The 27,773-nt window shown below is 44.1% G+C and overlaps 4 protein-coding genes across 8 annotated transcripts; 2 read left to right on the forward strand and 2 right to left on the reverse strand.

Annotated features, from left to right (window-relative positions):
* The first annotated feature begins 181 nt into the window (after positions 1-181).
* Positions 182-9,878, forward strand: LOC108060897 (acid phosphatase type 7). Of its 3 annotated transcripts, none has more exons than XM_017146825.3 (4): positions 182-685; positions 2,353-2,546; positions 3,303-3,649; positions 3,707-5,244. In XM_017146825.3, exons 1-4 carry the CDS (start codon positions 550-552, stop codon positions 4,404-4,406), a joined length of 1,377 nt encoding a protein of 458 aa, XP_017002314.2. In that variant the 5' UTR covers positions 182-549; the 3' UTR covers positions 4,407-5,244. The 3 variants fall into 3 exon arrangements, with proteins under 3 accessions (XP_017002314.2, XP_017002316.2, XP_017002315.2); XM_017146827.3 differs by lacking the exons at positions 2,353-2,546; positions 3,303-3,649; positions 3,707-5,244 and adding exons at positions 8,396-8,906; positions 8,975-9,536; positions 9,601-9,878 and having other exon boundaries at positions 188-685; XM_017146826.3 differs by lacking the exons at positions 2,353-2,546; positions 3,303-3,649; positions 3,707-5,244 and adding exons at positions 5,453-5,616; positions 6,045-6,388; positions 6,993-7,913 and having other exon boundaries at positions 219-685.
* A 449-nt stretch (positions 9,879-10,327) lies between these two features.
* LOC108060837 (uncharacterized) lies at positions 10,328-12,033 on the reverse strand. 2 transcript variants are annotated; one of them, XM_017146734.3, is made up of 3 exons: positions 11,800-12,033; positions 10,867-11,236; positions 10,328-10,806 (listed from the first exon to the last, which is right to left on the reverse strand). In XM_017146734.3, exons 1-3 carry the CDS (start codon positions 11,809-11,811, stop codon positions 10,454-10,456), a joined length of 735 nt encoding a protein of 244 aa, XP_017002223.3. In that variant the 5' UTR covers positions 11,812-12,033; the 3' UTR covers positions 10,328-10,453. The 2 variants fall into 2 exon arrangements, with proteins under 2 accessions (XP_017002223.3, XP_017002224.3); XM_017146735.3 differs by having other exon boundaries at positions 10,873-11,236; positions 11,800-11,979.
* A 5,912-nt stretch (positions 12,034-17,945) lies between these two features.
* Positions 17,946-24,690, reverse strand: LOC108060895 (RNA-binding protein 33). 2 transcript variants are annotated; one of them, XM_070218330.1, is made up of 7 exons: positions 24,400-24,690; positions 23,982-24,073; positions 22,742-23,440; positions 22,486-22,680; positions 21,029-22,332; positions 20,836-20,964; positions 17,946-19,731 (listed from the first exon to the last, which is right to left on the reverse strand). In XM_070218330.1, the coding sequence occupies exons 1-7, from the start codon at positions 24,411-24,413 to the stop codon at positions 18,775-18,777; spliced, it is 3,390 nt and encodes a 1,129-aa protein (XP_070074431.1). In that variant the 5' UTR covers positions 24,414-24,690; the 3' UTR covers positions 17,946-18,774. The 2 variants fall into 2 exon arrangements, with proteins under 2 accessions (XP_070074431.1, XP_017002310.3); XM_017146821.3 differs by having other exon boundaries at positions 21,029-22,680.
* Positions 24,691-25,509: 819 nt separating this feature from the next.
* sofe (sister of feo) lies at positions 25,510-27,633 on the forward strand. The gene has a single exon (XM_017146823.3). It carries the CDS (start codon positions 25,612-25,614, stop codon positions 27,466-27,468), a length of 1,857 nt encoding a protein of 618 aa, XP_017002312.3. The 5' UTR covers positions 25,510-25,611; the 3' UTR covers positions 27,469-27,633.
* The last annotated feature ends 140 nt before the right edge of the window (positions 27,634-27,773 follow it).

Genomic DNA, 27,773 nt, shown 5'->3' on the forward strand with positions numbered 1-27,773 from the left:
TATTAAGTCTAAGTTTTAATTTAAAAAGCGACGGAGAAATGTTAAACATATTTGAATACGTTACAAATAACCTATTAAATTTGAACCTAAGCATTCAACAAAAACAAGGCATTTAATAAATCGAAGTAGTTTGATTGCAGAGATCTAAGACTGTGCTGATTTATTTGTCACTAACAAGATATTTATTTTCGAAACGGGTTCCAAACGCGCGCCCACTTATCGCACTCTATCGATAGTCGCGACCAGCCGACAATCGATACCCCAGCCATTCGCAGTTGGCCCGCCAAGGTCACACTGAACCCGGATTGTTGTTGTTTTGCTTTGCTTATAAATTGCTGGATATTTCCATATTAGTGCTCATTTTTTGTTGTTCCCGCAAGCGAATTGTCGCTCTCCAGTAATCCAGATCCACTGCAACTCGATCCCCCCGATAGCCGGAACAAAGTGCCCGATACTCGCCAACGACGCAATTGTGATTTGGCAATGTTATCATTGTGACCCATCCAATTGAAGAGCAACAACAACAAATAACCGAAGTCAGCGGTCAAAATGCAGCGCCTGCACTTTCCTCTGCTGGCGTCGCTGCTCCTGCTCCCCGGGATTCTCGGCCTGTCGCAGGTGTCCGCCGAGGAGGAGGTCAACATTGTCCACTATCAGCCGGAGCAAGTGCATCTGGCCTTTGGAGGTGAGTCCATCATCGCTTTTGGCATTATGTAAATTACCCACCTGCACTGTTGCATTTCTATTATACACGGGGAAAAAATAGTATAGTATTTGCATTATTCTAAATCGGGTTCTAGCACGGGTTCAAATCCCATGGCTGCCCTACGATTTTTTTTTTATTTATGGCTACTATTTTAAAATTTTATTATTATTATTATAAATTGTGTTTGATTGGGGTTCAAATCCCATGGCTGCCCTACGATTTTTTTTTTATTTATGGCTACCATTTTAAAATTTCAAAAATTTCATTTTGCTATGTTTATAAATATTTTTTGAACTTCCGCCATCTGGTTACTAAACATTTTTAAATGTTTATTAACTTTTCTTTATCTGTAAAAGCGACGATTGTAGAGTGCGCAATTCCCAGGGCTTTTATCGAGTAATATCAGTAATTTTCCCCTCAATACCGCACAGATTCACTCCCTATATAAGTAAATCATTGTGTTTGCTTATCAGAAGGGTTGGATAATTACAAATGCCATTTTATAAGATTGCTTTAGATGCCGACAAAATATTTATTTGCTTAGGCCCTTAAAAATGCCTTTGCCCCCCAAAATAAAATCCAATCCAATCCGTTATGAATGCTATCGAATTTCTCAAGTGATTAAGCATTTTTATATAATAAACAAATTGTAACAGTAAGCATTGTTGGTTACTAATTATTCAAGAGCTTATTGAATATTTGTTAATTTTAAAATAAAATATGTACAAAAATTAAGAATTTTAGAATTTACATTATCTGACAAGTATAATATAATTTATTTATTTTATCACTCATCATTATTTGTAAATTCGACTATCAAATCAATGTTATGTTCGGAAAATTGCGAACAAAAACCATGGTACATACATGTATTCCATTGGGAAATCTTTTAACAAATGAAATAAGTAATTTTAATGAGCCATCGTAAATATGGTCGTGTTCAACCTTAAACTTGAACGCTGTGTAATGTGATTGGCGAAAAAAATCGAATGAGATTGAGGAAACGTGAGCCGCTTTGGCAGCATTTTCGTAATCAGGTGACTCCCCCCAAAATCGCGTTAATCCCCATTATCTGGTGCAGCTATGTTCTACGATAACATGGACATTGCAAACTTATAAACCCTGAAATGCATTCGAAAGAGTCATAGACTTTGCCTCCCTGTGGGGCCTCATTTTCCGATAAGGGCGATCGTCACTCGACCATTTGTGCTTTGTGTTCTAATTTCTTCTGGGGAAGCGATAAGAAAACAAAAACAAAAACAAAAGAGCCTCGCATCAAAGCAAAAATAATAGATTATTCAACAATAACATTTGTTCATAAATGTTTTTACGACCCCGCTCCCGTTGCAAACTCAAGACCAATTTGGCAGAATCTACTTGAAACAAGGTTTTTAAAAAGCTTAATTAATTGATTGGATAACTAAATAAACATTTCTTTTACATAGAATTTTTGATTGAATTTACAAATATTGTTGTTTGATCGGTAAAATTAATCAGTATTTATGCCAAATTTGTTTGAAACCGTAGAGCAGATTACTTTCTTCCCTTTATTTGATTCGCACCCACTTTTGGCAAACCGAAATAGCTCAAGTTTGTTTTTCTTTTCCGCTCCCCCGTTGCCCGACATCCGCTTTGCTCTGGACCAGAACACACCGATAGCGAGATAGTCGTCACTTGGTCCACGCGCAGCCTGCCGCCGGATCAGGAAGTGGGTGCGCCCAGCGTGGTGGAGTACGGCCAGCTGGTGGCCGGACAGGCCAGGCTCACCCAACAGGCCAGTGGCTCGGCCACCAAGTTCGTGGACGGCGGCCACAAGCAGGCCACGCAGTTCATCCACAGGGTATGCCGGAGATGCCAACCGATTTGAGTAGGTCGATTTATGGGAAAGTGGAGGGAATGCAATCCGGTTTGAAGGACCATTTTTAGTTATATATTAGGTAATTGTTTTGTGTTTTCACTTTACGTTCTGTTTACTTATCTTGGACACACAGAAGATAAATTCGTCAGTTTGTACATTACAAACAGTGGTTTTGCTCTAGGTATTCATTTGCTACAACTTAACTTTTTTTTAACGAACAATAGGTCGATTTATTTTGCATTTCTTTTAATAAAAATATTTATTTTGCTTGAAAATCTAGAGATTAAAGAACAGCTTAACAATATTAGAAATTGTTGATATTAAAGTAGGCTGTCATTTAAAATGTTAGAGTACTAGAATAGGTTTTCCAACTAAATTCGAAGAATTTTCTAAGAAACAAGTGGTATTAAAATAAAGGAATTCATTTCATTAAAATAAATAGGCACTACAGCACAATTAATGTCAATAAAAAAATTATAGAACCAATGTTTATTTTGCTTTAAAGTCTAGAGATTACAAACTTAGAAGTTGTTGATAGATAAAAAAACTAGGTTGCCATTTAAACCATGAATTAGAGAAGTATAATTGGTTTTCCAACTATTTTCCAAGATTGTTTTAGAAAAAGTTTTCAAAAGATTGCATTGCATATCCGTTTATACAACCATTAAATCGACCCACTCCAAAATCAGCTTCGAGAAATCAGAGAAAGAAAAGAACTCACCGTTTTACCCCGCTTAGGTGACGCTTAGGGATCTAGAACCGAATGCCACGTATGCCTACCATTGCGGCAGTGCCCTTGGCTGGTCGGCGATATTCCAGTTCCGCACGGTTCCCTCTGAATCCTCCGACTGGTCGCCATCGCTGGCCATCTACGGGGATATGGGCAACGAGAATGCCCAGTCCCTGGCCCGATTGCAGGAGGAGACGCAGCGCGGCATGTACGATGCCATCATCCATGTGGGTGACTTTGCCTACGACATGAACTCGCACAATGCGCGCGTGGGTGATGAGTTTATGCGTCAAATCGAGACGGTGGCCGCCTATCTGCCGTACATGGTGGTGCCCGGCAACCACGAGGAGAAGTTGTGAGTAGGAGAATGGGGTTCCCAGGAGAGCAGGCTCTAATCGTTAATGTGTTGTAGCAATTTCTCGAACTATCGGGCCCGCTTCAGCATGCCGGGAGGCACGGAGAACCTGTTCTACAGCTTCGACCTGGGACCAGTTCACTTTGTGGCCATCAGCACGGAGGTCTACTACTTTCTCAACTACGGACTCAAGCCGCTGGTCTTCCAATTCGACTGGCTGCGCGAGGATCTGGCCAAGGCCAATCTGCCAGCGAATCGAGCCAAGCGTCCCTGGATCATCATCTATGGCCATCGGCCCATGTACTGCAGCAACGAGAACGACAACGACTGCACCCACTCGGAGACGCTCACTCGCGTCGGATGGCCCTTCGTCCACATGTTTGGACTGGAGCCGCTGCTCTACGAGTTCGGCGTGGACGTGGCCATCTGGGCGCACGAGCACTCGTACGAGCGACTCTGGCCCATCTACGATTACGAGGTGCGCAATGGAACGCTGAAGAAGGACTCGCCGTACGAGGATCCACGTGCTCCGGTGCACATCGTCACCGGATCCGCCGGCTGCAAGGAGGGCAGGGAGCCGTTCAAGGGCAAGATTCCCGAGTGGAGCGCCTTTCACAGTCAGGATTACGGCTATACGCGGCTCAAGGCCCACAATCGCACTCACCTGCACTTTGAACAGGTGTCGGACGACCAGAACGGCGCCATCATCGATGAATTTTGGCTGGTGAAATCCAAGCACGGCAGCTACCAGAATTAAACACACTCTAATCTGATTCGAATCAATCCAAAGCTAAAGGAGTCTCCAGGCAACATCACGCATCAATAGCAACTGGCAGTATTAGTAGCGCACATTCGCATTCGCACCTGAATCGATCACAAAACTATAGCAATAAGCCTTCCTATCGGAATATCTCAGCCCCAGACACGAAACAAACTACTGTTTTTTACTTAGCCAATTTTACAATCCCAGCATTTAAAACGAGCAGTTGCGGAGATCTTTGAATTTATTCTTAGGCTTCACTCTGTTTTACATCGGTTACTCGGTTTCTGCATGGTGGAAGTGATTTAGATTTATTAATAATATATTTAAAAGGGTTTTTATCCTACAATTGATTGTTCTAAAACAATGTTATATCTTAACTTTACAGAGGTTCGATTGTTTTTCCATGGTTCGGGACCTTAAGGGACCTTGCCTTTTTATGAACTTTTAATATTATTCCTTAGATTTGATCATTTCCATTTTAAATCACTTTAAAAGGGTTTATATCCTACAATCGATTGTTCTAAAACAATGTTCTATCTTAACATTACAGAGGTTACATTGTTTTTCCATGGTTTGGGAACTTAAGGGACCTTGCCTTTTTATGAACTTTTAATATTATTCCATTGTTTTAATCATTTCCGTTTAAATAAACTTGGTATCACAATGATTAAGGAAATGGATGATGATTAATATATCTTTTATGTTTTGCTTTTTTATACAAAAAGTATTCAAGTATTCCACTGCTTTCTATTCAGATCCGAGTACCAGGTGTTTTATAAGTCCATGTACACTGAATGTATTTAAACACGTGTCATCTTCGCAATAAATGTCTTGAACCTTTAATTGTTTTAATTGCGTGGGCAAAAGTATATTTTAAGATTTTCTTAATTTAGATAATATTTCCAATTCAGTAGCTACAATGTAATTCGCACTTTTTACGGTATCATATTAATTTGTGGCGCCTTTGGTGGCAATAAATGGTTGTAAATACGTGGCATCCATAGTGTTGAATCCCCAAGTTAATCAGTGTGCTCCTGCAGAAAGCGTGCTCGACATGGTCGTCACCTGGAACACCCGCGACAACACCAACGAATCGATTTGCGAGTTCGGCATCGAAGGACTGCAACAGCGAGTGAAGGCGACCAAGATGCCCACGAAGTTTGTGGACGGCGGAGCCGAAAAGGCCACTCAATACATTCATCGCGTGAGTAACTTCGCACCCAAGAGCCCTCAGATTGTTTCATATGTTTCGATATAGTTCGCTTAAAATTTAACTTGAGCAAGAGAAATATTTAAAAGGTTAACATATTTAACGTATCAAAAATATTATCCATAGATTGTCTGTATATACAACCTTTTTTGTTATAGAGAAATTTTCAATTCATATATCAAGCATTAATATCTAATATCTTTATCAATATCGCCACTTGGTGGTTCTTCAAATTAAATAACAAATATTTTTATTTCAATTTTAAATTAATGATCATCATTTTCCGACTGCTGTTTTTTTTCTCAATAACTTTTAATCAGTTAATATAAGACATTCGAAACATAAGATCTTAAGGTCTTGAGGGCTCCACTAGGAACACCACCCCCAATCTTAACATCAAACCTGAACTTATCCGATCGCAGGTGACGCTGGCGCACCTGAAGCCGAACACCACCTACTTGTACCACTGCGGCAGTGAGTTGGGCTGGTCCGCCACCTATTGGTTCCGGACACGATTCGAGCACAGCGACTGGTCGCCCACGTTGGCCATCTACGGGGACATGGGCGTGGTCAATGCCGCCTCCCTTCCGGCGCTGCAACGCGAAACGCAGATTGGCCAGTACGACGCCATCATCCACGTGGGAGACTTCGCCTACGACATGGACTGGGAGAACGGGGAGGTGGGCGACGAGTTTATGCGCCAGGTGGAGACCATAGCCGCCTATGTGCCCTATATGGTGTGCGTGGGCAACCACGAGGAGAAGTAGTAAGTGGTCTATTAAAAACCAAGGAAGTTGTTACAAAATTCTAGAAATGCCTTTTGCCTTGAGATTTTAACTAATATTTTAAATATTTTAAACTTCGAGCTAGTTAATTTTGAAATTTTTATTATATTCGTAACTTGTAGAGCAAAAGTTTATATTATATAAGAAAGTAAGTAACAGTTAGACGAAATTATTACCGATCCTTTAAAGTATATAAACCTTTACAGATTTTGTAAAAGTGTTAATACTATTTTGTAGAAATTATTAATACCCATCGAAAAGTAAAAGAACTTTTTAATACGGACCATTGACTAAAAAGTTATGAACAAATAATGAGCATTTTCCGAGCCTACCAAGCAACTGCTTGCTTTACTGCTTGCATAAATCCATCTCTTTCGCACTTCAGGGTAGTTGATAGGCTAGTTACTCGAATAAAGCGATCTTTCTTATTTAAATGTATTTAAAAATATGTTAAAAACATTATAGTATAGACATTAATATGTGCTATTTAAAAGATAGGTAACTTTCAAGTTTAGTAACGATTTTCGTGAATCTGTCTTGTGCCCAGAAAGTCTAATAGTAGGATTTTCCCGTTTGATCCCACAGCAACTTCTCGCACTACATTAATCGCTTCAGCATGCCGGGCGGATCACAGAACATGTTCTACAGCTTCGACCTGGGACCGGTGCACTTCATCGGCTTCAGCACGGAGGTCTACTACTTCACGCAGTTCGGGATCAAGCAGATTGTGATGCAGTACGACTGGCTGGAGCGGGATCTGATCGAGGCGAACAAGCCGGAGAACCGGAAGAAGCGCCCGTGGATCATCACCTATGGCCATCGGCCCATGTACTGCAGCAATGACAACGACGACGACTGTGCCAATCACGAGACCATCGTCCGCAAGGGACTGCCCATGCTGGATTTCTTTGGACTGGAGCCGCTGTTCTATCAGTACGGCGTGGATGTGGAGTTGTGGGCCCACGAGCATTGCTACGAGCGCATGTGGCCAATGTACAACTATACGGTGTTCAATGGATCGCTGGCGGAGCCGTATGTGAATCCCGGTGCCCCGATTCACATTATTTCGGGGGCCGCTGGCAATCACGAGGGCAGGGAGCCATTCTTGAAGCGCATGCCCCCGTGGAGTGCCTTTCACAGCCAGGACTTCGGCTATCTCCGGCTGAAGGCCCACAACCGCACCCATCTGTACTTTGAGCAGGTGTCCGATGACAAGAAGGGCGAGGTCATCGATCGCTTTTGGGTGATCAAGAACAAGCATGGACCGTACGATCCCATTTCCACTAACGATCTCAACTGAAAACTTGTGATATTTACCACAATCTATGCTGAAGTATTTTTAAGTCGGACACAAGCAACCAAGCAACTGTATTAGAAGTACTTAGCCATAACTATATATCTTTTAAAACGTATACATAATACCCATGACTATAAACATATTACTAAATGTAACCGCAATATACACAAATAAATTAGGCCACCGATGAGTGACAATGATTATGAGAATGTGGCATTTTGGATTTTTATAATCTTAAGAATTAAATATACCTATAGTTACTACAGATACTCGTTGAGTGAAGTATGTTGTATTGGTCGGAAAGTATGTAACAGTTATATATATACTAATATTCTTCTGTATGAACGCTGATAACTCGGAAACTACAAAAGCTAGAAAGTTGGGATTAGCCACATATGTTATTGGGCTTCCTACGCAGCTCAAGTTTATTTCAGTCGAGCGCCACGCCCACATTCGCCTTAAACGACCTTTGACCTTTTTAAATGCAATTTTGTTGTTTTTATTAATAGCTTTCAAAATGTAGAAGAAATTTGTCAAATCGGACCATTTATTAAAAAGTTATGGGCAAATAATGGAATTCAATTCAACAATTCTTGTTTTGGGATATACAATTAATATGAAGATTGGGGATAAAAAAAAATAGCATATAAATAGACGAAACTATAATTCCCATTGCTGAATTTTGTTACAGATAACCTCCGTGACATTGTGGTGACCTGGTCGACGCGCAGCTCCCCCAACGCCTCGGTGGTGAGGTACGCCCAGAACCATCTCGGCGACAAGCAGATCACGGTGAACGGCACCTGGCAGCGATTCGTGGACGGCGGCAAGAAGGCTCGCAGCCAGTACATACACACGGCGGAGCTGAAGGATCTGGATCCGGCCACCTGGTACCAGTACTCATGCGGCAGTCCCCTCGGTTGGTCGGCGGTGTTCAGCTTTAGGACGCCGCCGCCGGGCGAGAACTGGTCGCCCTCGCTGGCCATTTTCGGTGACATGGGCAACGAGAATGCCCAGTCGATGGGCCGACTGCAGCGGGACACGGAGCTCGGGATGTACGATGCCATCATCCATGTGGGTGACTTTGCCTACGACATGGACACCGAAAATGCGGCCGTGGGCGATGCCTTTATGCGGCAAATCGAATCGGTGGCCGCCTATGTGCCCTACATGGTCTGTCCCGGGAATCACGAGGAGAAGTAGTGAGTAGTGGAGGGAGCCCTGAGAAGATTCCTGTATCTGTATCATACGATTTTCTATCTCCGCACAGCAACTTCTCCAACTATCGTGCCCGCTTCAATATGCCCGGCGAAACGGACAGCCTGTGGTACAGCTTCAATTTGGGACCCGTGCACTTCGTCTCCTTCTCCACGGAGGTCTACTACTTCCTCGGCTACGGCTTCAAGCTGCTGACCAAGCAGTTCGAGTGGCTGGAACGCGACCTCGCCGAGGCCAATCTGCCCGAGAATCGGGCCAAGCGGCCGTGGATCATCACCTACGGCCACCGACCGATGTACTGCAGCGATGACAAGGAGTACGATTGCAATGCCCAGCTGGAGACGTACATACGGCAGGGTCTGCCCATGCTCAAGTGGTTCGGATTGGAGGATCTGTTCTTCAAGCACGGCGTCGATGTGGAGTTCTTTGCGCACGAGCACTTCTACACACGCCTCTGGCCCATCTACGACTACAAGGTCTACAATGGCAGTGCGGAGGCGCCGTACACGAATCCCAGGGCTCCGATCCAGATCATCACCGGATCCGCCGGCTGCAGTGAGCAGCGGGAGCCCTTCTCGCACGATCTGCCCGCCTGGAATGCCTATCACAGCAATGTAATTTAGTTAAGATGGGGAATTTTGAAGACCTTAATAACCTATCACCTATAATCTCTTGCAGGACTACGGCTACACCCGTTTGAAGGCCCACAACGGCACCCATCTTCACTTCGAGCAAGTGTCCGACGACCAGGACGGCGCCATTGTGGACTCCTTCTGGGTGATCAAGGACAAGCATGGCTCCTATCCGCCTCCCCAATGAGATTAAATACCGATACTCTCTACTTAAAACTGACTTATATATGATCTGTTTTGTTTTATAGCACATTTTAATAAAAATAAAGTTAGAAAATAATAAAGTTATCGAACAAAAAAATAAATTTCATAATTTCAATTAAATTTATATGTGACTTTTTTTGTTTTATAGCATCTTTAAAGAAAATTAAAGTTAGAAAAAAAATGCTATATTCTCATATAAATTCTATAATTCCAAATAAATTTGACCCTTGATTTTTTTTGTTTTATAGCATCTTGTAATAAAAATAAAGTTATTAAAGAAAAAGAAAAAATTCCATATTCCATATAACCTCCATAATTTCAAATAAATTTATATGTGATTTTGTTTTGTTTTATAGTATATTTTAATAAAAAATAAAGTTAGAATCAAATAAAGTAATCGAAGAAAAGGAATAAATTCCATATTGTTCCATTCCAATTATATATTGACTTTTTTTGTTTTATAGAATCTTTTAATAAAAATAAAGTTAGAAAAAATAAAGATTTCGGAGGAAAAAAATAAATTCCATACTCCATATAAATTCCATATTTCCAAATAAATTTAAATGCAATTTTTTTTTGTTTTATAGCATCTTTTAATAAAAATAAAGTTAGAAAAAAATAAAGTTATCGAAGAAAAAAAATAAATTCCACTAGCTTAGATCTTGAACGTTGCGTCGACAGCTCCCCAGCTCCTTCTAGTAGACGGTGCCCGAGATGCCGGATCCGTAGTTGTACCCCGATCCGATGGGCGGCACTCCGCCCAGGGCGCCCAGGCCACCGCCCACCACGCTGTTGCCGTAGTTGCTCGTGTAGTAGCTGGACGGGTATCCGCCGGCGCCGAACCGGGTGTTGTAGTACGGATAACCAGTGCCGGCTCCGGCGCCCAGCCTGCTGTTGTAGTAGGACAGCGCATAGGGATTCGAGTTGTAGGAGCCGGCATAGCCTCCCAGTCCCGATCCATAGCCGCCACCGAGGGCAGAACCATAGCCTCCCAGGCCGGATCCATAGCCACCGAGGGCAGATCCATAGCCGCCATAGCCGGCGCCATCTGGGGAGGATTAGGATTAATTTAAGGGGCCAATTAACTAACCTTCCTCCCACCGCTCACCCTCACCTAGTCCACCCAGAGATCGCGAACCGTACGGGTTGTAGTAGCCGTCCACTCCGACGCCACTGCCGTAGGCTCCTGCGTAACCGGCTGCCAGGCCAGAGCCATAGCCCCCGTATCCTGCCCCATATCCTGCTCCGTATCCAGCTCCTCCGTAGCCGCCGTATCCTGCCCCGTAGCCACCGTATCCACCAACATATCGCTTCTCCTGCTTCTTATCCTGCAGCGGCGCATAGCTGCTGGCGGCGCTCACCTGATCCTCCACTGCCACCGCCTCCGGAGCCGATGCCGAGGCCACCTGCTCCAGGTCAGACTCCGCCGCGTCCTGGGCCCAGGCACTGAGCACCAGGCTCGTCGCTATCAGGATGAACTGCATGTGGAGAAAGGGATCAAATTTACAAATCGAAGAGTAGATTGATTTTACATTAAATAAGATCAATTTTAATTTGATATGTGGTTAGGTAAATTTGACCTGGGCGAAAAGAGTATTTCATGTAAAAACGATATGGGTTTTGCCTGACCTGAAATTTACTTGGTCATATCGATTTTACATGCCTTTTGAATTGGTGGAAAAAAACTGAAATCAAAAATATTTGTTTTTGAGAATGTTTTGAATTCGGCACTTTACAAAAAAATAGGAATATCATTTTTGAAATATCTTAAAACTTAGTAAAGATGAAAAAAAAATTGACCAAGCAACTTAAGTTCTCTGTGTCCTGAAGTATTTTTAGTACACATTCTACACTTCATTTATAAATTTAAAAAAAAATATATATTTTTTAAACTTTAAAAACACACTTTATAGCAATTCATTTCAAATATTATTGTTTTAAAACTTTGGATCACTTAAAAACATTTTTCAAAATTTTTTTATGGTAATTTTTGGTCAAAGGGAAGGTATAATCCAAAATTGATCCTTCGGCGACTCCTTACAAAGCACTTCATGTTGTGGCCGCCTGTTTGTGGTGTTCACTGATCGCTGGTGGCTAACTGCTCCTCTAAGACTCTGTTGCGCACGCGCCGTTCGACACTTGTCTAATGATTCCACTGCCGGCCCAGCAGTCGCTTTTATACCCGCCGAGCAACGAACCCAATTCCAATCCCAGCGAAGTTGGAGCCCAGTGGCTCAAACCACTGCTGCATCTCATAGATTTGTTTTGTTTTGCCACTTATGACGCATGCCACGAGCCACTGGTCAAATTATATGGTGAAGGGTCTTAAACGACGTTAATATCATCATTATAAAGATTACGATTTCATACAGATTTTATTTAAAAGCTATCGAAACTATTTTAAGATTTACGAATACGATTTTAAGGTTTTATCCCTGTGTTATTTTGGTTAAGACAAAGGTGTTCTGTACTTATAGATAAACTTAAGTTAGAAGCATCACATACACTTACATCGTTAAATAAATATATCTTATAAAATAAATATGATTATTCGTGTTTTTTGAAGCTATCACACAGGCTGCAACTTTCCTGGATTCGAGGGGTAATATAATACACATATAAGCCAAGGAGAAAAAGTGAAGAATTTTCGAAATGCTCATTATTTAAATTTGTATACTACATTTTGCAGGATAATTAATACATTTATGTTACACCTATATAATTAATTACAATATATATATTGAAACCACTGTAGATAAGAAAGAAATAGTCTTGGAACTGATAGCTGGCTATATAAAATTGGTTTTCTTCTACCTCTAAAGAACTTCATTTCTGAATTACCGGTCAGCACTTTAATATACTTAAAATAACCATGTACGTGATCTATATATTAGAAGGGCGTGTGACTGATCACACATCATTATAAATGTTCCCACGATCTGGGGATCAATTATATCACACAGCACAGGAGAAACAATAACAATGATGACAAATGCTAATTGAATCATTAACATGACCCTGAAACTGGTAATTGGCCAACATAAAACACAAAATAGCCACACAAATACGAAAACGAAAAAAAGCACCGATCATCCGAGTCCAGTTGAAACGATTTAGTTAGATAAATATTGAGGCTAGTACGTGATTCATTTCGCGAGTCTCGCCGCAATTCGGTGGGGTAAGTTTCGAGCTGGGTTTTCACTTTCCAGGTCTTATTTTTGCCAACTGAAATTTCTTACGAAGCATTAAAGAGAAACCCAAGCGGATCTAAATGTTTGATTTTCGCCAACAAAGGGCACAATTGTTAGGGGTTAGCACTCCGTCTAAATCTCAGTAAGTATACCCATTCCACTTTCCACCGGTGACACATTTTTGAAAAAAAATAACGGTTCGGATTTTGGATGGGTTGAATGGACTGCTAGCTAAAAGTTGTCAAAAATTAGGAAGCTCTTAAAATCAGGACTATAAAAATGTTCTCTAATTAACCAAGTATACCATCTGTATCATCCAATAAAACTAAGGACCTGTAATAATATCAGATTGTTTTTCTACCTGTGATACGCGTGTGCCAATAGTAAAAAATATGTCAAAATAGTTGTCGATGTTGCGGTTGTATATAGGTGGGTACATTGTATGTACGGTTGTCATAACGCCCCCATATGAGTGGGGCCACATTGTTCGACCCGCCGGGCATGTGAAAAGTGTTAACTGACTGGAAGCTCTGAGGCAACGACAGCGATGACTTGACTTGGCCATGGGTGCACTTCGGCGATGGCCTGGGAGTTTTTGAGCCCCAGTACTGAAACAATGATTCTTTAATGCCGAGGCCTAAAAGCCTATTACACGGGCAGCCCGTGAATCTCTCGGTAAGTGGTAGCCTCCAAGCCAAAAGCACCATTTCTTGGGATCCGCAAATACGCGGCGTATGGGTAATCAAAAAGAGGCTGGCACTTAAAACCGCACAGGAAAAAATACTTTCACATTTTTTACGGATTTTATTAGCTTTGATGGAGTGAAAAATTTGGAAAAATCCTTGTTAAGAGCTTACTTAAATTATAATATTATAAATATAAAATTATAATATGTTATGTGATTCCAAAAAGTGATAATAAATGAACTCCTTTGAATATACATACCTATAATTGTGTTGGTTGTTTGTTCACCCACTAATCCCATAAATCCTAAAACATCTGAACTTTTTTTTGCGGTGCGTTCGAAGGGAAGAACCAAACCCAAGATTAGACAACCAACATTTTCCTGGGGCATTGCCATTATTCGTTGTTCTAATTTGCAAAAGCAAATCACGCTCAGCGGCAACAGCAATCTTGCATCATTCATGCCAGTCAGTCGCACGCCCACCAATTATATTTACAAACAGATTTAATTATAATTGAACAACGGGTCGGTTAGCTAAAAAAGTCAGAAAACTAAAACGATCCAAATGAAACGAAAACCGCAAGCAAGGTACACCGAGCAAATGAAGCTGAAAATTATGATTGCGATGATGGGAACTTGGCGACTTATAGAAGGAGTGGGTGGAAGTGGGTGGCCACCCCGCCGCAGAGCCACAAATCTCAGACCTGGAGACAATGGAGGCGACAACAAAAACCCAGCAAAGCAAAACAAAACAAAACAAAACGAACGAAACAAAACCATGGCCTTTTCCGTTGAACTTGCACTTTGCATAATTGCATATTACCATCAGCCAAGACCAAGAACACTTCACACGATTATCCGTGTGCATTGTGCGAACCCCCAAAGCCAAATCCCTCGCTAAAGCGGTGACCACCCTCATGGCTCTGATCTCTACGATCCCGACCTTGGCATTAGTACTTTAGTCCAAGAAACTATGGTGATTTGATCAGCAGTCCAAAATTATTCATTTTTAAGTCGAAATATCACAAAAATAAAATCAAAATTGAAAGCAAGATTTAATGGAAAATAAATACATATTTATGTATAGGCAATTAAACTTTTTTTTCTTCATAGCTAAAATACAATCTTGATTATTAAACTTATATGAAACTTAACCAGTGGTTTAGTAATTTTGTTTTCCAAAAATCAAGTTTTCTAAAATCGAACACTTTGATTGAAAATCTTTAAAGCTTTGATATTATATATTATTCAATTCAAATAATAAAAATATAAATGTATCTAAATTAACACCTCAGACGAGCTGAAGGCCTTAGCTGCTAGAGCTCTTAATCTCAGTAAACTTATAGTTTTAACTTTAAGTTTGCTTTATATAAATAAATAAATATTTTATTCAATAATGGTATTCGATTTTGTATTCTTCTTCAAGCCAATAATTTTTTATCTTTGTCTCACTTTTTGCTTGGGTAATTTAAGTTTTTTGTAAAAATGTATCCTTTTGGAAAATTTAATAAATGGGGATGGGTTCTAAAGTACGATTTCGCCACGACCCTTTATTTACTATTGCCTACTTTGTAGAGCAGTCCATTTAAACAGGGATTATTATATATTTAATTCCAAAGGTGAAGAGGTCCCCGCCGTCGCTTCGAATAAGGATCGGCCCGAAATGAATCAGCTGCAATTAATTAGATGAGCCTCGTGAATAACTATATTCGATATCTCCAACGATGGGTTCCAGTTCTCATTCACTTCGATTGAAAGCGAAACAATGAATAATTGGAAGATGCATGACATATCCATAAATCTAAAGTCAAGGCGTGGGCAAGGCATAGATCGTTGCCAGAGACAATGCCATGGGCACAAAAGTGTATAACCCCCCCATTGAAAGACAGTTTCGGTTTGAATTCTGTAAAAAATATACATATACAAATATATACAGGACTGGGTCGCTATATATATCTTGTATTCGTGTATATATCAGTTTATTTAGTCTTCTTCAAAAGTTCTTTGGCGAGCTGCCCGCGGAGCTTCCCTCGTCAAATGGCACCTCGCCTAATCTAAATATTTTCTTATTTTTCTCTTTTTTTCTCATTCTTTTGGTTTCATTTGATTATTTTTTTGTACGTTCTTTTTTGTCAATTTTTTCTTTCGATTTGTACAAAGAATAGTGCTGAAAGAAAATTAGGTATAGGTTTTATATATGATTACAATTAGGGTTAATATCTGGGACTCTGCTCTGCTCTAATGCATGTGCAAGGTGAGACAGAGCGAGAGAGAGAGAGTGATTTCGGCGTTAAGAGAAGGAGATAGGTGTAAGAGAAAGAGATAGGTGACAGTGGAAAAGACTGCGAAAGGGGGGATTTTGGGAATATTGGGGGTACAGTTGCGTTGCCAGCGAAAAAAGTTCCATTGACATTTATAGGTTAATTTAAAATGATGGTTATTATGTATAAATAGGTGTATCATGGGGTGGGATGGGATGGTAAATGGCAAGTTTGGTTCGGTAACAAAAACGGAAAACTTGGGGTCGAAATATAAGTTACAAACTATAACAAAATCAAACAATTGGTCTAGGACTAACAAAACAAAAAACTATAGGCGTGTTTTTGTGTAGAAACAGAGATATCGTTCAAAATGCTTAAAATTATAATAAATATTTACGGATAGGTTCGTGCACACATAGAGAGTAACTTTCTAGGTATACATAACTAACATCGAATAGTGTTTGCATTTCTGCTAGTTGGCCTTAACTATACACATAGGTAAAATGTATTTGCGATTCGAACTGAAAAGTAAGCTGGGAAAATGCGAGGAATGTTAGGTGTTGTCTTGTGTAGTTTTGTAGGACCGGCATTGCAACTAGTGCCGAAAAAAATGGACTTATACATTAATAGGCGTTGATCACAACAGTCCACACACTCCACTCCATCCCCCCCAAAATATCGTTACAGTACTTTATATATCACACATAAATGAATCCCTCTTAGTCTGACTGGGAATGGAGTGGTGGCCTGGCTGCAAACCGATTTATCTAGCGCTTAATTCTAGTATTTGATTGAGGTGTACAAAATAAGAAATCAAAAATGTCGGGGCGGGTAAACAAATTGTGTTAAGGAAGTTGGGCATAATGGATAGTTGTTATATAGTAATATAGTTTATGCATAATAATAAGAATAATATAAAAATAATCACAGACTCGGATTTGCTGATTGGAATCATTTTTGTTTGTTATTAGTTTTAGCTATTTTTGTGTATTCCGCTACGGGTGTTGAGTTTGTTGTTGATCGGTTTGTTTCGACTTGGTTCTTAAAAAGCTAAAATCACTTGGAATAACTTTAGATGTTTATACAGTTATGCTGCCGCACGATTGTATGTGTGCACGTAGTATAATTGTTTTTTATTAGTCCATATATTATCATATTGTGTAGCATTAAGATTACTAGAGTTATACGTATACCTAGGCATATACGACTTTTTATGCGCTTCCATTTGAATCTTATCATTTTCTAGCGTTGCGACCCTCAACAATTACAGGTTTCACATAGAATAGTTACAATTATATCTCTATGTGTTGTCACATGAATAAAAGTTACAATTACGTTGATGCAAAGTCAAGCTCAAGTGAGGACTTGCTTCGACCAAATCAGATGCTAGTGCATTTGGGATTCGATTCGATTACAATAGAGCGGTTTTAGTACATTGTATGTCATATAGGTTTAGGCCTTTCTTTATCTAGTTAGCTTAGTTACAATACAAATGACTCATATTAACATATTAATGAGCTTATCAATACAATTGGAGTTCCTAGACATTATTTTCAAGTACAACGCTTGCTAAATATGTTGTTGTCCAATTACAAAGGTTCTTTTGCAGATCTTTCGAGGATTTAAGTATGTAGTATTCTTTAGTGGGAGTGGCAATAATTTAACAATCTCTTTAGTCTAGGCATTTCGCATTAGTTTAGATGCGAATAATCTTAATGGAGTTATGGCTCTTGTTCTAGATCGGATAATGTTCTCAGCTGTGTTACGATTACATAAATGTGGCTAAGCGAATATCGTGTGTGAGTGTGTGGTATGTACATTTACTTAATGGCTAGGTTATAAATCAATTATCAATTATGCGGTAGACCCACAAAGATTTTCTTCCGCTGATTACTCTCGAACTGGCCCGTTTGTTATGTAGGGTATGTGGTAGTTTATACGCTACGCTACTATATGGTTTGATCTTTCTGCATTCCCAGCTGTCGGTTACCATTCTATGTGTCTGCGTTTTATCAGGCCATTATGGTATTGCTTTCAGTGTACATATATGTAATATGCTACAATATTTCAAGTTTATTGGTTAAACTAGTTCACAAGCAAACATAGTTTTGTAAATAGTTTATAGTAGTTACAGAGAAGAACACAATGAGACAGACAATACATTTCATTTACAAACAACGGGACACAATGTAAAAAATAATTAAAAAAAAAAACATAACCAGGTCAGGGTCATAATTTAAATACAAGTTAAATTCCTCGGGAGCATTTGCGCTTGTCAATGTTTGGATTTTCTCCTCTTTACTTTCAATAAAATCTTTTAGAACCGTCATCGTAAAAAAGCAAGACGCTCAGCTCGTTAAACTTAAGACTAATTTGAAGTATTTATAATTAATATATATAATTGTGTAAATATATATTCAATGGATTACATAGGCTATATGCAAGCACACATAACTGAATTTTTGAGTTCCAGTTGTGTTCGCTACAGTTGTGGTAATTGTTTTGTTGTCCAGGTCAAGCTTTAAGCATCCCACTTAGTTCTAAATTTAAATACAAATTGCGGTTAAGAAAACGAAGCACGTTTTAGTCATTGATAAGATTTGTACACTTAGGGCTAAATGAATATATATATATATATATGTGTACCGTATGGCGAGTACGGTGCAGACACCCTTACTCATACTCACCAAATACATACGCTCTTTATATAGACGTTGGGTATACAAGTCTACAGATCAACAAGTTGCAACTTTATAACTTAAAGCTAAAGTTCCTCTTATCCTCCTAAGCCTAAGCCTCCGCCTCAACGTCGCTAATCTCTTATCCACAGTCGAGATAATCGATATAAAAAACTTTAAGCTTAAATCTAAGTATCCTTATCAATCGTGCTTGAGTACGATGCGTGCGGGCGCCTTGGAGCGCTGCTTGTGGCCGCTCCCGCCGCCGCTGCTGCTTCCTCCCGAGGAGGCCTGCCGCTTCTCCAGCCGATCGAAAATTCCTCCTCCAGATCCCGAGCTTCCGCCTCCTCCTGCGTTTCCCTTCCGCTGCATTGCGTTCTCCTCCCGCTGCCTCCTCTCTCCTCTCCTGCCGCCATGCGATGACTGCTGATCTCCACCGCCGCTGCTGCTGCTGCCATTGCTGGTGGGCTTCAGGACCACCCGCCGCTGGCTGGAGCTAAAGCTGGGCGCCGAAGTTGAGCTGCCGCCGCCGCCTCGCATCACCTTGTGGTTCCGCTTGACCACCAGCAGCTCCGGCGTGGCCGATCTCTTGCTGCTCGCCTTCTGCGGCGGCGGCGAAGGGGTGGCCAACAAACGATCCTCCTCGTCCAGCAGCAGGTCATCGTCATCGTAGTCCAGCTCCACCTCATCGTCGCTGGGCGTGCCCAGGCGCAGCATGTCGCGCGGTTTCGGCGGAGTGCCGCCACTTGCAGATCCTCCCAACGCTCTCGCCGGCACAGCTGCAGACACCTGCTGCTGCTGCTGCTGATGATGATGCTGCTGCTGCTTGGAGGAGGGAGCCAGGTGATCGGTTATACTGCGCTTGGCCTCTGGCGCTATCTTTGCCGCCGTCAGTTGCTTGCGCGCCGCCGGCTGCTGCTGGGTAGGCTGAGCATTGGACTGCGACTGCGATTGCGACTGCGAAGGTGCCTGCCTGTTGCGAACGTTGCCCGCATCCTGGTCGTCGCGACGCTTCAACGAGATAACCTTCCGCTCGCCGGCTGCCTGGGCAGGCCGATGCTTTGGCGCTGCCGCTGTAGACGCCGCAGATCCTTGGCCCGCCGACACCGCCTCCTGGTCGTCGCGTGCTGGCGAATTGTGCTGTTCGGCGCGTTTCTCCTAGAAAGTTCAGTTTGTTTGTGGATTTCTCTTGCTTTGGGATAGCTACACTTATTGGCTACTTTACAAAAAAGGCTGGCTTCGAAGGCCGAAGTATTAAATGCACTTGCTTAAAACAAAACAAATTGGTAGCCTTTCTACAGTTAAGTGGTATAATTTTGTTATTACTAAAAGAATTATAAGATCTAAAATTTTTAGGAATAAGAATAATAAAAACCTCACAAAAAAATTAAGAAAGCCAACTTCGACCGCCCGAAGCTTAAATAGTATTTAATAAATACTCTTGGATTTCATTCCTATTAAATTACAAATTACAAAATCTTAAATATCGTATTATTTTGACATTAATTTTTCTATCTTTCCCATAGCAGCTATATAATAAGTCGTCCCATTATTGTTAAATTTAATTCGAAATTCTAAAATGTTAAAAAAGAGTCGTATCCCAGAAAAGAAGAGAATACAATAAAAACCATTAAAGCTATAATTTGTTTTCTATTCATTTCCCATTACTTTTCATTTCCCATTACTTTTCATTTAACATTATTTTTCCAATCGTTCATATAGCAGCTATAAAATATAGTCGCCCGATTTTTATAAAATTAAATTTTAAATTCAGAATTATAAAAATAATGTTATTTCAAAAAGTATTAAGATATATTTAAAAAAACATCAAAGGTATAATTTGTTTTCGATTATTTTTCCGATCCTTCCTAATGGAACTGTAAGATATAGTTTTCCGATCCGGCTGGTTTCGACTTATATACTAGCTGCAAAAGAAAGAAAACTTTTGGGAAAGTTTCAGCCTGATAGCTTCAAAAATGAGAGACTAGTTTGCGTAGAAACGGACGGACAGACGGACGGACATACGGACAAGATTAGATCGTCTCGTCTAGTGATGCTGATCAAGAATATGTATACAAAATGGGGTCACTGCGTTTTAAACCTCTGCCTTAAATCATTAAACCCTTTGGAAGGGTATAAAAAGTAAGGTAAACTTAAAATCCCTATTTTAATGAACAATTACCCCCGCAAGGCATTGAAATTATATAAAAACTTGGTAAACATATTTTCCAACCCCGTCGATATAAAAAATCAAAGACTTACCTCGTGTAGTTTCTCCTCGGCGGCACGCCGACGCTTCAACTCCTTGTCACGCATGATCTTCTCGCGCAGTTGCTTCTGCTTCTCGATCTCCAGGCGGTAGTTGCGCGTCTCCTCGTCCTCGTCGCTGGGCTGCAACCGAAATAGAGAAATCAATATAAATTTTGGGAGAAGTCTATGACCTAGGATAACCTACCATACTGCGGCTTCCCGTTTCCGAGGTTCGGCCGCGTGGCTCCCCGGAGAAGGGATTGCGGGCGGTGCCGCCTGGTCCGCCGGAGCCACTTCTCCGTCGCTTGGGTGGCGCTGCTCCACTGGATGGCACTCCCCCCGCTCCTTGGCCACTCGCGGCACTCGCACCACCACGATTCTCGTCTCGATCCCGGCTGGCTGCTCGTCGGAATCCTCGATTTCCTGCCGCCCGATTGGCCCCGTATCGTTCACGATCTCGCTCCCTGTCACGATCTCTCTCCCGTTCCCTCTCTCGCTCCCGATCCCTCTCGCGTTCCCTCTCCATGCGCTTCACGGGCGAGTAACTGCGTCCCCGGGAGCGACTGCGACTGCGGCTGCGCCTCCGCTCGCCTGCCTGACCAGAGGCAACGGCTCCCGAACCCGCCGACGGTGGCGAACGCTCCATGCGCCGCTTCTCAAAGTACTGCCTGTTCTTGTTGATGAACTCATCCTGCTGGCGCTGCAACTCGGCATCGCTGTTGATGGCGGGCATGAAGTGGGTCTCCTTGATGAACTTGTTGGTGGCCGCCTCGACGCCGCCCTTGAAATTCGGATTGATGAGCACCTTGCTGACCCGCGGCACCGAAGAGGAGCCACCCTGCTGCTGTTGCGGCGGCGGCGGTCCATTTGGCTGCTGTTGCTGGCCGGGATTACCGGGATGCTGCGGTCCTGGCTGCTGCTGCTGCGGCGGCGGCTGTTGCGACTGTTGCTGCTGCTGCTGCTGCTGCTGCGGCGGCGGCGGACCTCGCATTCCCATGCCGTTGGCAAAGTTTGGCGGGGCACCGGGCATCATGTGGAGCGGCAGCGTCTGAAGCGGTGGCCGCTGCATGCGCGTATTATCGCCCTGCGGCCGCCAGCCATTGTGCGGCCGCATAAACTGCGGCGGATGCTGCGGCGGATGGCCCTGATCGTAGCCATAAGCGGGCGGTGCATTGCGGTAGAGTGGCGGACGCATGCCAGATGGCTGCTGCTGCTGCTGGTGGGGATTAGGTCCCGGTCCCGGTCCTGGACCCAATAGAGCTCCATTCCGATAGCCACCGGGATTGGGAGCGTACGCATTCAGCGGCGGTGGCTGCAGCAGACCCACGCGCACCTGCTCGTGCGGATGGGGCAGCAGATGCGGCGGCACGCCTCCATTCGGATTGTGACTGTGGTGCATCATGTGCGAATGCGTGGGAGGAGCGTGGAGGGGAGAGGCGGGTTGTGTGTTGTTGGTCGGTGCTTGTTGTTGTGATGACTGGTTGGGTGGCTGACTGGGCGGGTACTGGCCTGGAATTGGAATGAATGTTGGATTGTTCAGTGTTGTCTGCTGTGGATGAGCTGGATGAGCTGGTGGCATTGAAAGGCTGAGCGGGGAAACGGGAATGGGAACGGGAATGGTTAGTGGGAGGAGGCAGGCGGCTGGTGGAGGAGCAGCATTACCCGGCATGCCGTATCGCTGCTGCTGCGGCGGCGGCTGCATTCCGGCCATGCCCATGCGCTGCTGCTGCTGCTGCTGAACGCCGAACATGGGCGACGGATTGCGCAGCAGGTGGTGGCGAGTTCCCAATCCTCGCGGCGGCTTGCCCATTTGGTTCTGCTGCTGCTGCATAAAGCGTCCTCCTCCGCGAGATTTGTCTGTAATTTAAAGGATACAAGGATTAGTTTATAGGTTTCTAAAGGATTCTTTTCGACCCACCTCCATGGCCTCCATGGTGCCGCCTCTGCTGGTGCTGATAGGGCGACATGTGCGCGTGCTCCTGCTGCTGCCTCATGCTGTTGTCGCTCCTTTCGCTGGCCGTCTTGTAGTTGGTGCGCTCCTCGCGCTCCTCCTCGTCCTCGCGCGGATCGGGCAGCTCGGAGATCACCGAGGCGGAGCTGGCGCTGGGCAGGCTCTCCTGCGAGGAGGCCAGCAGGGAGGAGGAGAGGCCCAATCCCTGCTCTCCCTCGCTCTGGCTGCCCGCATTCTCGGTGGCCTCCTCGTTGCCATTGCCATTTCCATTGTTGGGATGTGGTTCCCTTTCGGCTGGTGCCTGCTCCTTGGCCTGCTGGGCTGGAGGATCTGTGAGTGCCACCCGCTGCTCCTCATTCGCTGGCTCTTCTTTGGGCTTCTCCACTGCGCCGCTGGGTGGATTGACTGCCGCGGTGGCTGGTGGAGGAGCAGGCGGATGAACTGGCGCAGGAACTGGGACTGAGGTGGACTCGGGTTGCGGGGCTGCTCCTCCCTGAGCTCCCTGAGCTGCAGCCGCTGTGGGAGTAACAGATGCCGCTACAGCCGCTCCTGCCTGCAGTTGCTCCTTGTGCTTGCGCTCGTGCTGGCGAATCTGCTCCTGGGCCCACTCCTCGGCCTCGGCGCGCATCTGCTGCTTCACCTCGCTGGTGACATCCTTTTCGAGCTCTGGAAAAGGAAAAGGGGGTTGGAAATTAGGATCGGGATTACAAGTAGAGGGAGGAGGAGGAAAAGGAGTAGGAATAGAAGGAGGAAAAGGAGTAGGAATAGGAGTAGGAATGGGAAGAGGAAAAGGAGGAGGAGGAAAAGGAGTAAAAATAAGAGGATGAAAAGGAGTAGGAATAGGATCAGGAAAACGAGGAAGAAAAGAAGTAGGAATAGGAGGAGGAAAAGGAAAAGGAGGAGGATCAGGATTAAGAGTAATGGAAGTGGGAGGAGGATGATGAGAATGAGGAAAAGGAGTAGAAGGAGGAAAAGAAGCTGGAATAGGAGGAGGAAAAGGAGTAGTAGGAGGATAAGGAGGAGGAAAATAAGTAGGAATAGGAGGAGGAATAAGAGCAGGAAAAGAAGTAGGAATAGGAGGAGGATGGAAGAAAAGGAGTAGGAAAAGAAGTAGAAATAAGAGGAGGAAAAGAAGTAGGAAAAATAGTAGGAATAGGAGGAGGAGTAGGAGGAGCAGAAAAGGAGTAGGAGGCGATGGACTACCAACCTTCGTCCGAGAGTAGCAACTCATCCTCGTCGGCGCCGAGCAGAGCCTGGTCATCGATGTCGTCGCCCAGCTCGTAGTTGAGCAGGTCATCGCTGGGGGAAGAGATTGGGGAAGAGAAATGCGAAATGCGAAATGAGAAAGGAGAAAACCAAGGTGAGACTTTTCTCCTTCGAGGTTCCATTGAAAAAATCACCCACACAGCCGCACACAGACACACACTTGGCCGGGGGCATTCCACCCACACACACACACAGACCAGTGCAGGCAGCCCGAAAATGTTATACACATGCAGGCCTCCCCCGCCACTGTTTTTGCATGCTCCCTTCAGGGGGGCCCCCTTGCCCCAAATACTGATCCTTGGATTCGATTCGATTCCATTCCACTTGCAGCCACTTCCACTTTTTCCACATCCACTTACTTAATGTCCGACATTTTTTCGCCAGGGCAGCTGTTGACACTCGGCGGCGCGCGCGTGTGTGCGTGTGTGTGTGTTATTTAGAGAAGTAGAACAGCGAATGTCCACTGGCTGCGCGGCTCTTTACAACATTTTGGTTCGATTCGCGGTGTTGTAACGCACTCGAAAACGTAGCGCGCGCGTTTTTAGCTGTCAATCTGTCAATAAATAGACACCCGATAGGTTTGCGAAAACTTTGGATCTTTTTCACACGCAGTTTGGTGTCAATTTTTTAGAGGGATGCAATCGGTATTGGAGATGGCACAGAGAGCGATACTATCGGCCAGCTGGGTTGCCAGACCGTTGGAAGTATCGATGATTTGGCTTGTTTTGTACGCATCGCTAGCATCTTAAAAAAAAGAGACAAATATTGGCACTTAATAAATTTTTAAAAATATTTTTTGCAATCATAAGCCTAGTACTCAGTTCGGCTAAGAGTTTTACTAGTCGAAAAATATTAATATTTTAGGGTGACCGAAGTTTTCGGAGTTCATCCGCAATGCATGTAGAATGGTCTTACTCTCAGCAAGCAAATTAACTGGCGCCAATTTTGAAATATTACAAAATGATTAGCCGACCTAGGTCGCAAGCTTTAAATTTGCTGTTGGAATGAGGATATATATTGCTGCAACTCCTACAGGCAGTTTTCCATTGGTTTTTGGGGTTTTCATTCTATTTATAATATGTTATTGGCACACCGCTTCTGCACAAACACAGCCAAAGATCAAATTTTTTATTCTTTGGGCCGCGGCTAAAGGCGTTCATCAGAATTCATCCGCTAAATCTAGTATTTTAGTGGTATTTCCTTACCATTTCCTTAGCTCAACTGAGTACCGCGGTGAAACAAGTCCCCGGCTAAAGGCTTTAGCTACCTATTTGCCTCTCGCTTACTCCTATGCTTAGCTAGCAGTTTTCGTCGTACTGAGTACTAGGCTATAGCAACTAATATATAAACATTTTGGAAATCACTATCAAGAATCCCCCTACTCTAGTTGGAAAACTAGCCCATATGGCAACGCCCTCAAATGACCAGTGTTCGAAAGCACCGAATTGATGTACAGTTTGAAATTTACCGGTTGTACAGCGAGTCACTTGCGTCCATTTTTCTAATTCGAATTATCCAATTATTTAACTAACTTGAACTCGCCCCATGAAATCTAGAACTCTACGGAGACAATGATTTTCAGCGAGCACAAGGCGAGGATCCTGGCGATGACGGGCGAGCACGTGGACGAGCTGCACGCCCTGTGGTCGCGCATGTTCGAGCCGCAGACGCGCGAGGATTGCCTCATCCGGCTGAAGGATCACGCGCACAGCTTTTACACGGATCTCCTGAAGGAGTCGCGCGAGAAGGAGCAGGGAATCACCGGGGAAATAGACGGTCTGCAGGCGGAGGCCACTGATCTCACGCGGCTGCTCCACGTATCCCTGGAAATGCCCGAGAGGCCAGAGGAAATGCCCTTGGTCCTGTGGCAGCTAAAACTGGACAAAACCATCGAGCATCTGCGCCAGGAGCTGTCTAGCCGGCGGGCGGAGATCTCTGAGCTGCTCCGCCAGCAGGAGCAGCTCTGCGAGGAGCTGGGCGAAAGGCCAAAGTCACTGCCAAGTGATCCAATGCCGCTGCCCGAGGAACTGGACGCTTTCCGGGATCACCTGGAGCAGCTGAGAGGTCAGCGAACTGCTCGCTTGAAGGAAATGGAACAGCTGCGCCAGAGCATCAAGCAGGACATGAAGATCCTCGAGCTGCATGCCCAAACGGACACCGAGAAGCGTCTACTTAGCCCCGTAAACCAGGTGCTCCTCCGACCCGAATCCTTCAAGCGATTGCTCCTCATGCAAAAGTCCTTGGCCGAACAGGTAAAGGAGCTAAGGCAGCGCATAGACGAAATGCGCGGAAAGATTGAGCTCCTCTGGCAGCGATTAAAACTGCAGGATGAATATGCCATGCGTCGCGTGAGGGAATCCACTGCCTATGACCAACGCACCTTCGACATTCTGCGCGAGGAGCTGCAGCGATGCCAGGCGCTGCGCCGCCAGAACCTCAAGACCTTCATCGAGCAGCTGCGGCTGGAAATCCAGGAGTACTGGGACCTCACCCTTAAAAGCCAGCAGGAGCGCAGGCGCTTCACCGGCTACTTTTGTGATTACCACAGCGAAGAACTCCTCGAGCTGCACGAAATGGAGCTGGAGCAGCTGAAGAACTTCTACAATAGCAACAGGCGAATCTTTGAGCTGTATGCCAATCGCGCGGAGCTGTGGGCGCGCATGGAGGCACTGGAGGCCAAGGCCAACGATCCGAATAGGTTCAACAATCGCGGCGGTCAGCTGCTCAAGGAGGAGAAGGAGCGCAAGGCCATGAGCACGCGGCTGCCCAAGGTGGATCAGCAGATCACCGAGCTGGTGAAGGTTTATGAGGTACAGGAAAACACCCCGTTCCTGGTGAACGGCGTGGATATACTGGAGAGCATGGCGGCGGACTGGGAGCAGCATCGCCAGTCGAAGAAGCAGCCCTCCGCTAACAAGAAAGATGCGGCGACCAGCAAAATGAAAGCCCCCCTAACGCCGAATACCCTGAAAAACGGCAGTAGGGGCTTACAGGGATCCTCGAGCTCCTCGCTGAAGAAGACCCCGTCCAAGGTGAACGCCAGTTTGGCGGCCAAGAGCACGGGCAATCTGCAGAAGCGGCGGCATCCCAACCACGGACGGATCAGCCCCCAGCCGACGATGACGGGGGCGGCGGCGGCCAAGCGGAATCTAATCAGCTCGCTGGAGTGCCACAATTCGGAGCCAGTGATGGGCCAAAAGCTGCCCAAGTCGCCGCAGAAGAAGGTGCGCGTGCTGGAGTACTCGGTGCGACGTGGCAAGGCGACCGGCAGGCCGAGCATAGGCAGCAAGAATCAGAACCAGAGGAGTCGCCCGATCCCCCAGCTGCAGGTGCAGCCTCCTTCGGGCGAGGAGAACGAGGAGACGGACGAGAACGTGGAGGAGGAGGAGGAGGATGAGGGCTGCCTGGGACCCTACACCGCCTATTAGACTTAATCCCTAATCACATCTAATTGCAATCGCATCGGCAACTGATCTGTGTTCTTTCCCTAGCAGTATTGAATTATTTCTCTCACTTACTCAGGATAGATGCACATTTAGTTATAGTTTAGGCTTTTTTATTACGCATAATTTGATATTTTAATACACAAAGACTACCTACTTTTTAAAACTAATGCGCTTTCAAAATATCACCTCTATTTACCTGTGACTTTCTGAGTAAATGAGCAATGGTTCAAACTTTTAAATTTAAGTATAATAAATATGTATTTTTAATTCAAATTAGCCTGTCTTTT

The sequence above is a fragment of the Drosophila takahashii genome, chromosome X, assembly GCF_030179915.1.
Source record: "Drosophila takahashii strain IR98-3 E-12201 chromosome X, DtakHiC1v2, whole genome shotgun sequence".
Taxonomy (NCBI): Eukaryota; Metazoa; Arthropoda; class Insecta; order Diptera; family Drosophilidae; genus Drosophila; species Drosophila takahashii.

Excerpts from the sequence above, each read along its gene's own strand:
- LOC108060897 (XM_017146825.3), top strand. The coding sequence starts at position 550 with ATGCAGCGCCTGCACTTTCCTCTGCTGGCGTCGCTGCTCCTGCTCCCC. Across the intron at positions 686-2,352 it reads AGTGCATCTGGCCTTTGGAG|AACACACCGATAGCGAGATA; the intron begins GTGAGTCCATCA and ends GCTCTGGACCAG. Across the intron at positions 3,650-3,706 it reads GGCAACCACGAGGAGAAGTT|CAATTTCTCGAACTATCGGG; the intron begins GTGAGTAGGAGA and ends AATGTGTTGTAG.
- LOC108060837 (XM_017146734.3), bottom strand. Across the intron at positions 10,807-10,866 it reads TCTGGGTGGACTAGGTGAGG|ATGGCGCCGGCTATGGCGGC; the intron begins GTGAGCGGTGGG and ends AATCCTCCCCAG.
- LOC108060895 (XM_017146821.3), bottom strand. Across the intron at positions 22,681-22,741 it reads GCACCATGGAGGCCATGGAG|ACAAATCTCGCGGAGGAGGA; the intron begins GTGGGTCGAAAA and ends TTTAAATTACAG. Across the intron at positions 20,965-21,028 it reads AAACGGGAAGCCGCAGTATG|CCCAGCGACGAGGACGAGGA; the intron begins GTAGGTTATCCT and ends TTTCGGTTGCAG.
- sofe (XM_017146823.3), top strand. The coding sequence starts at position 25,612 with ATGATTTTCAGCGAGCACAAGGCGAGGATCCTGGCGATGACGGGCGAG.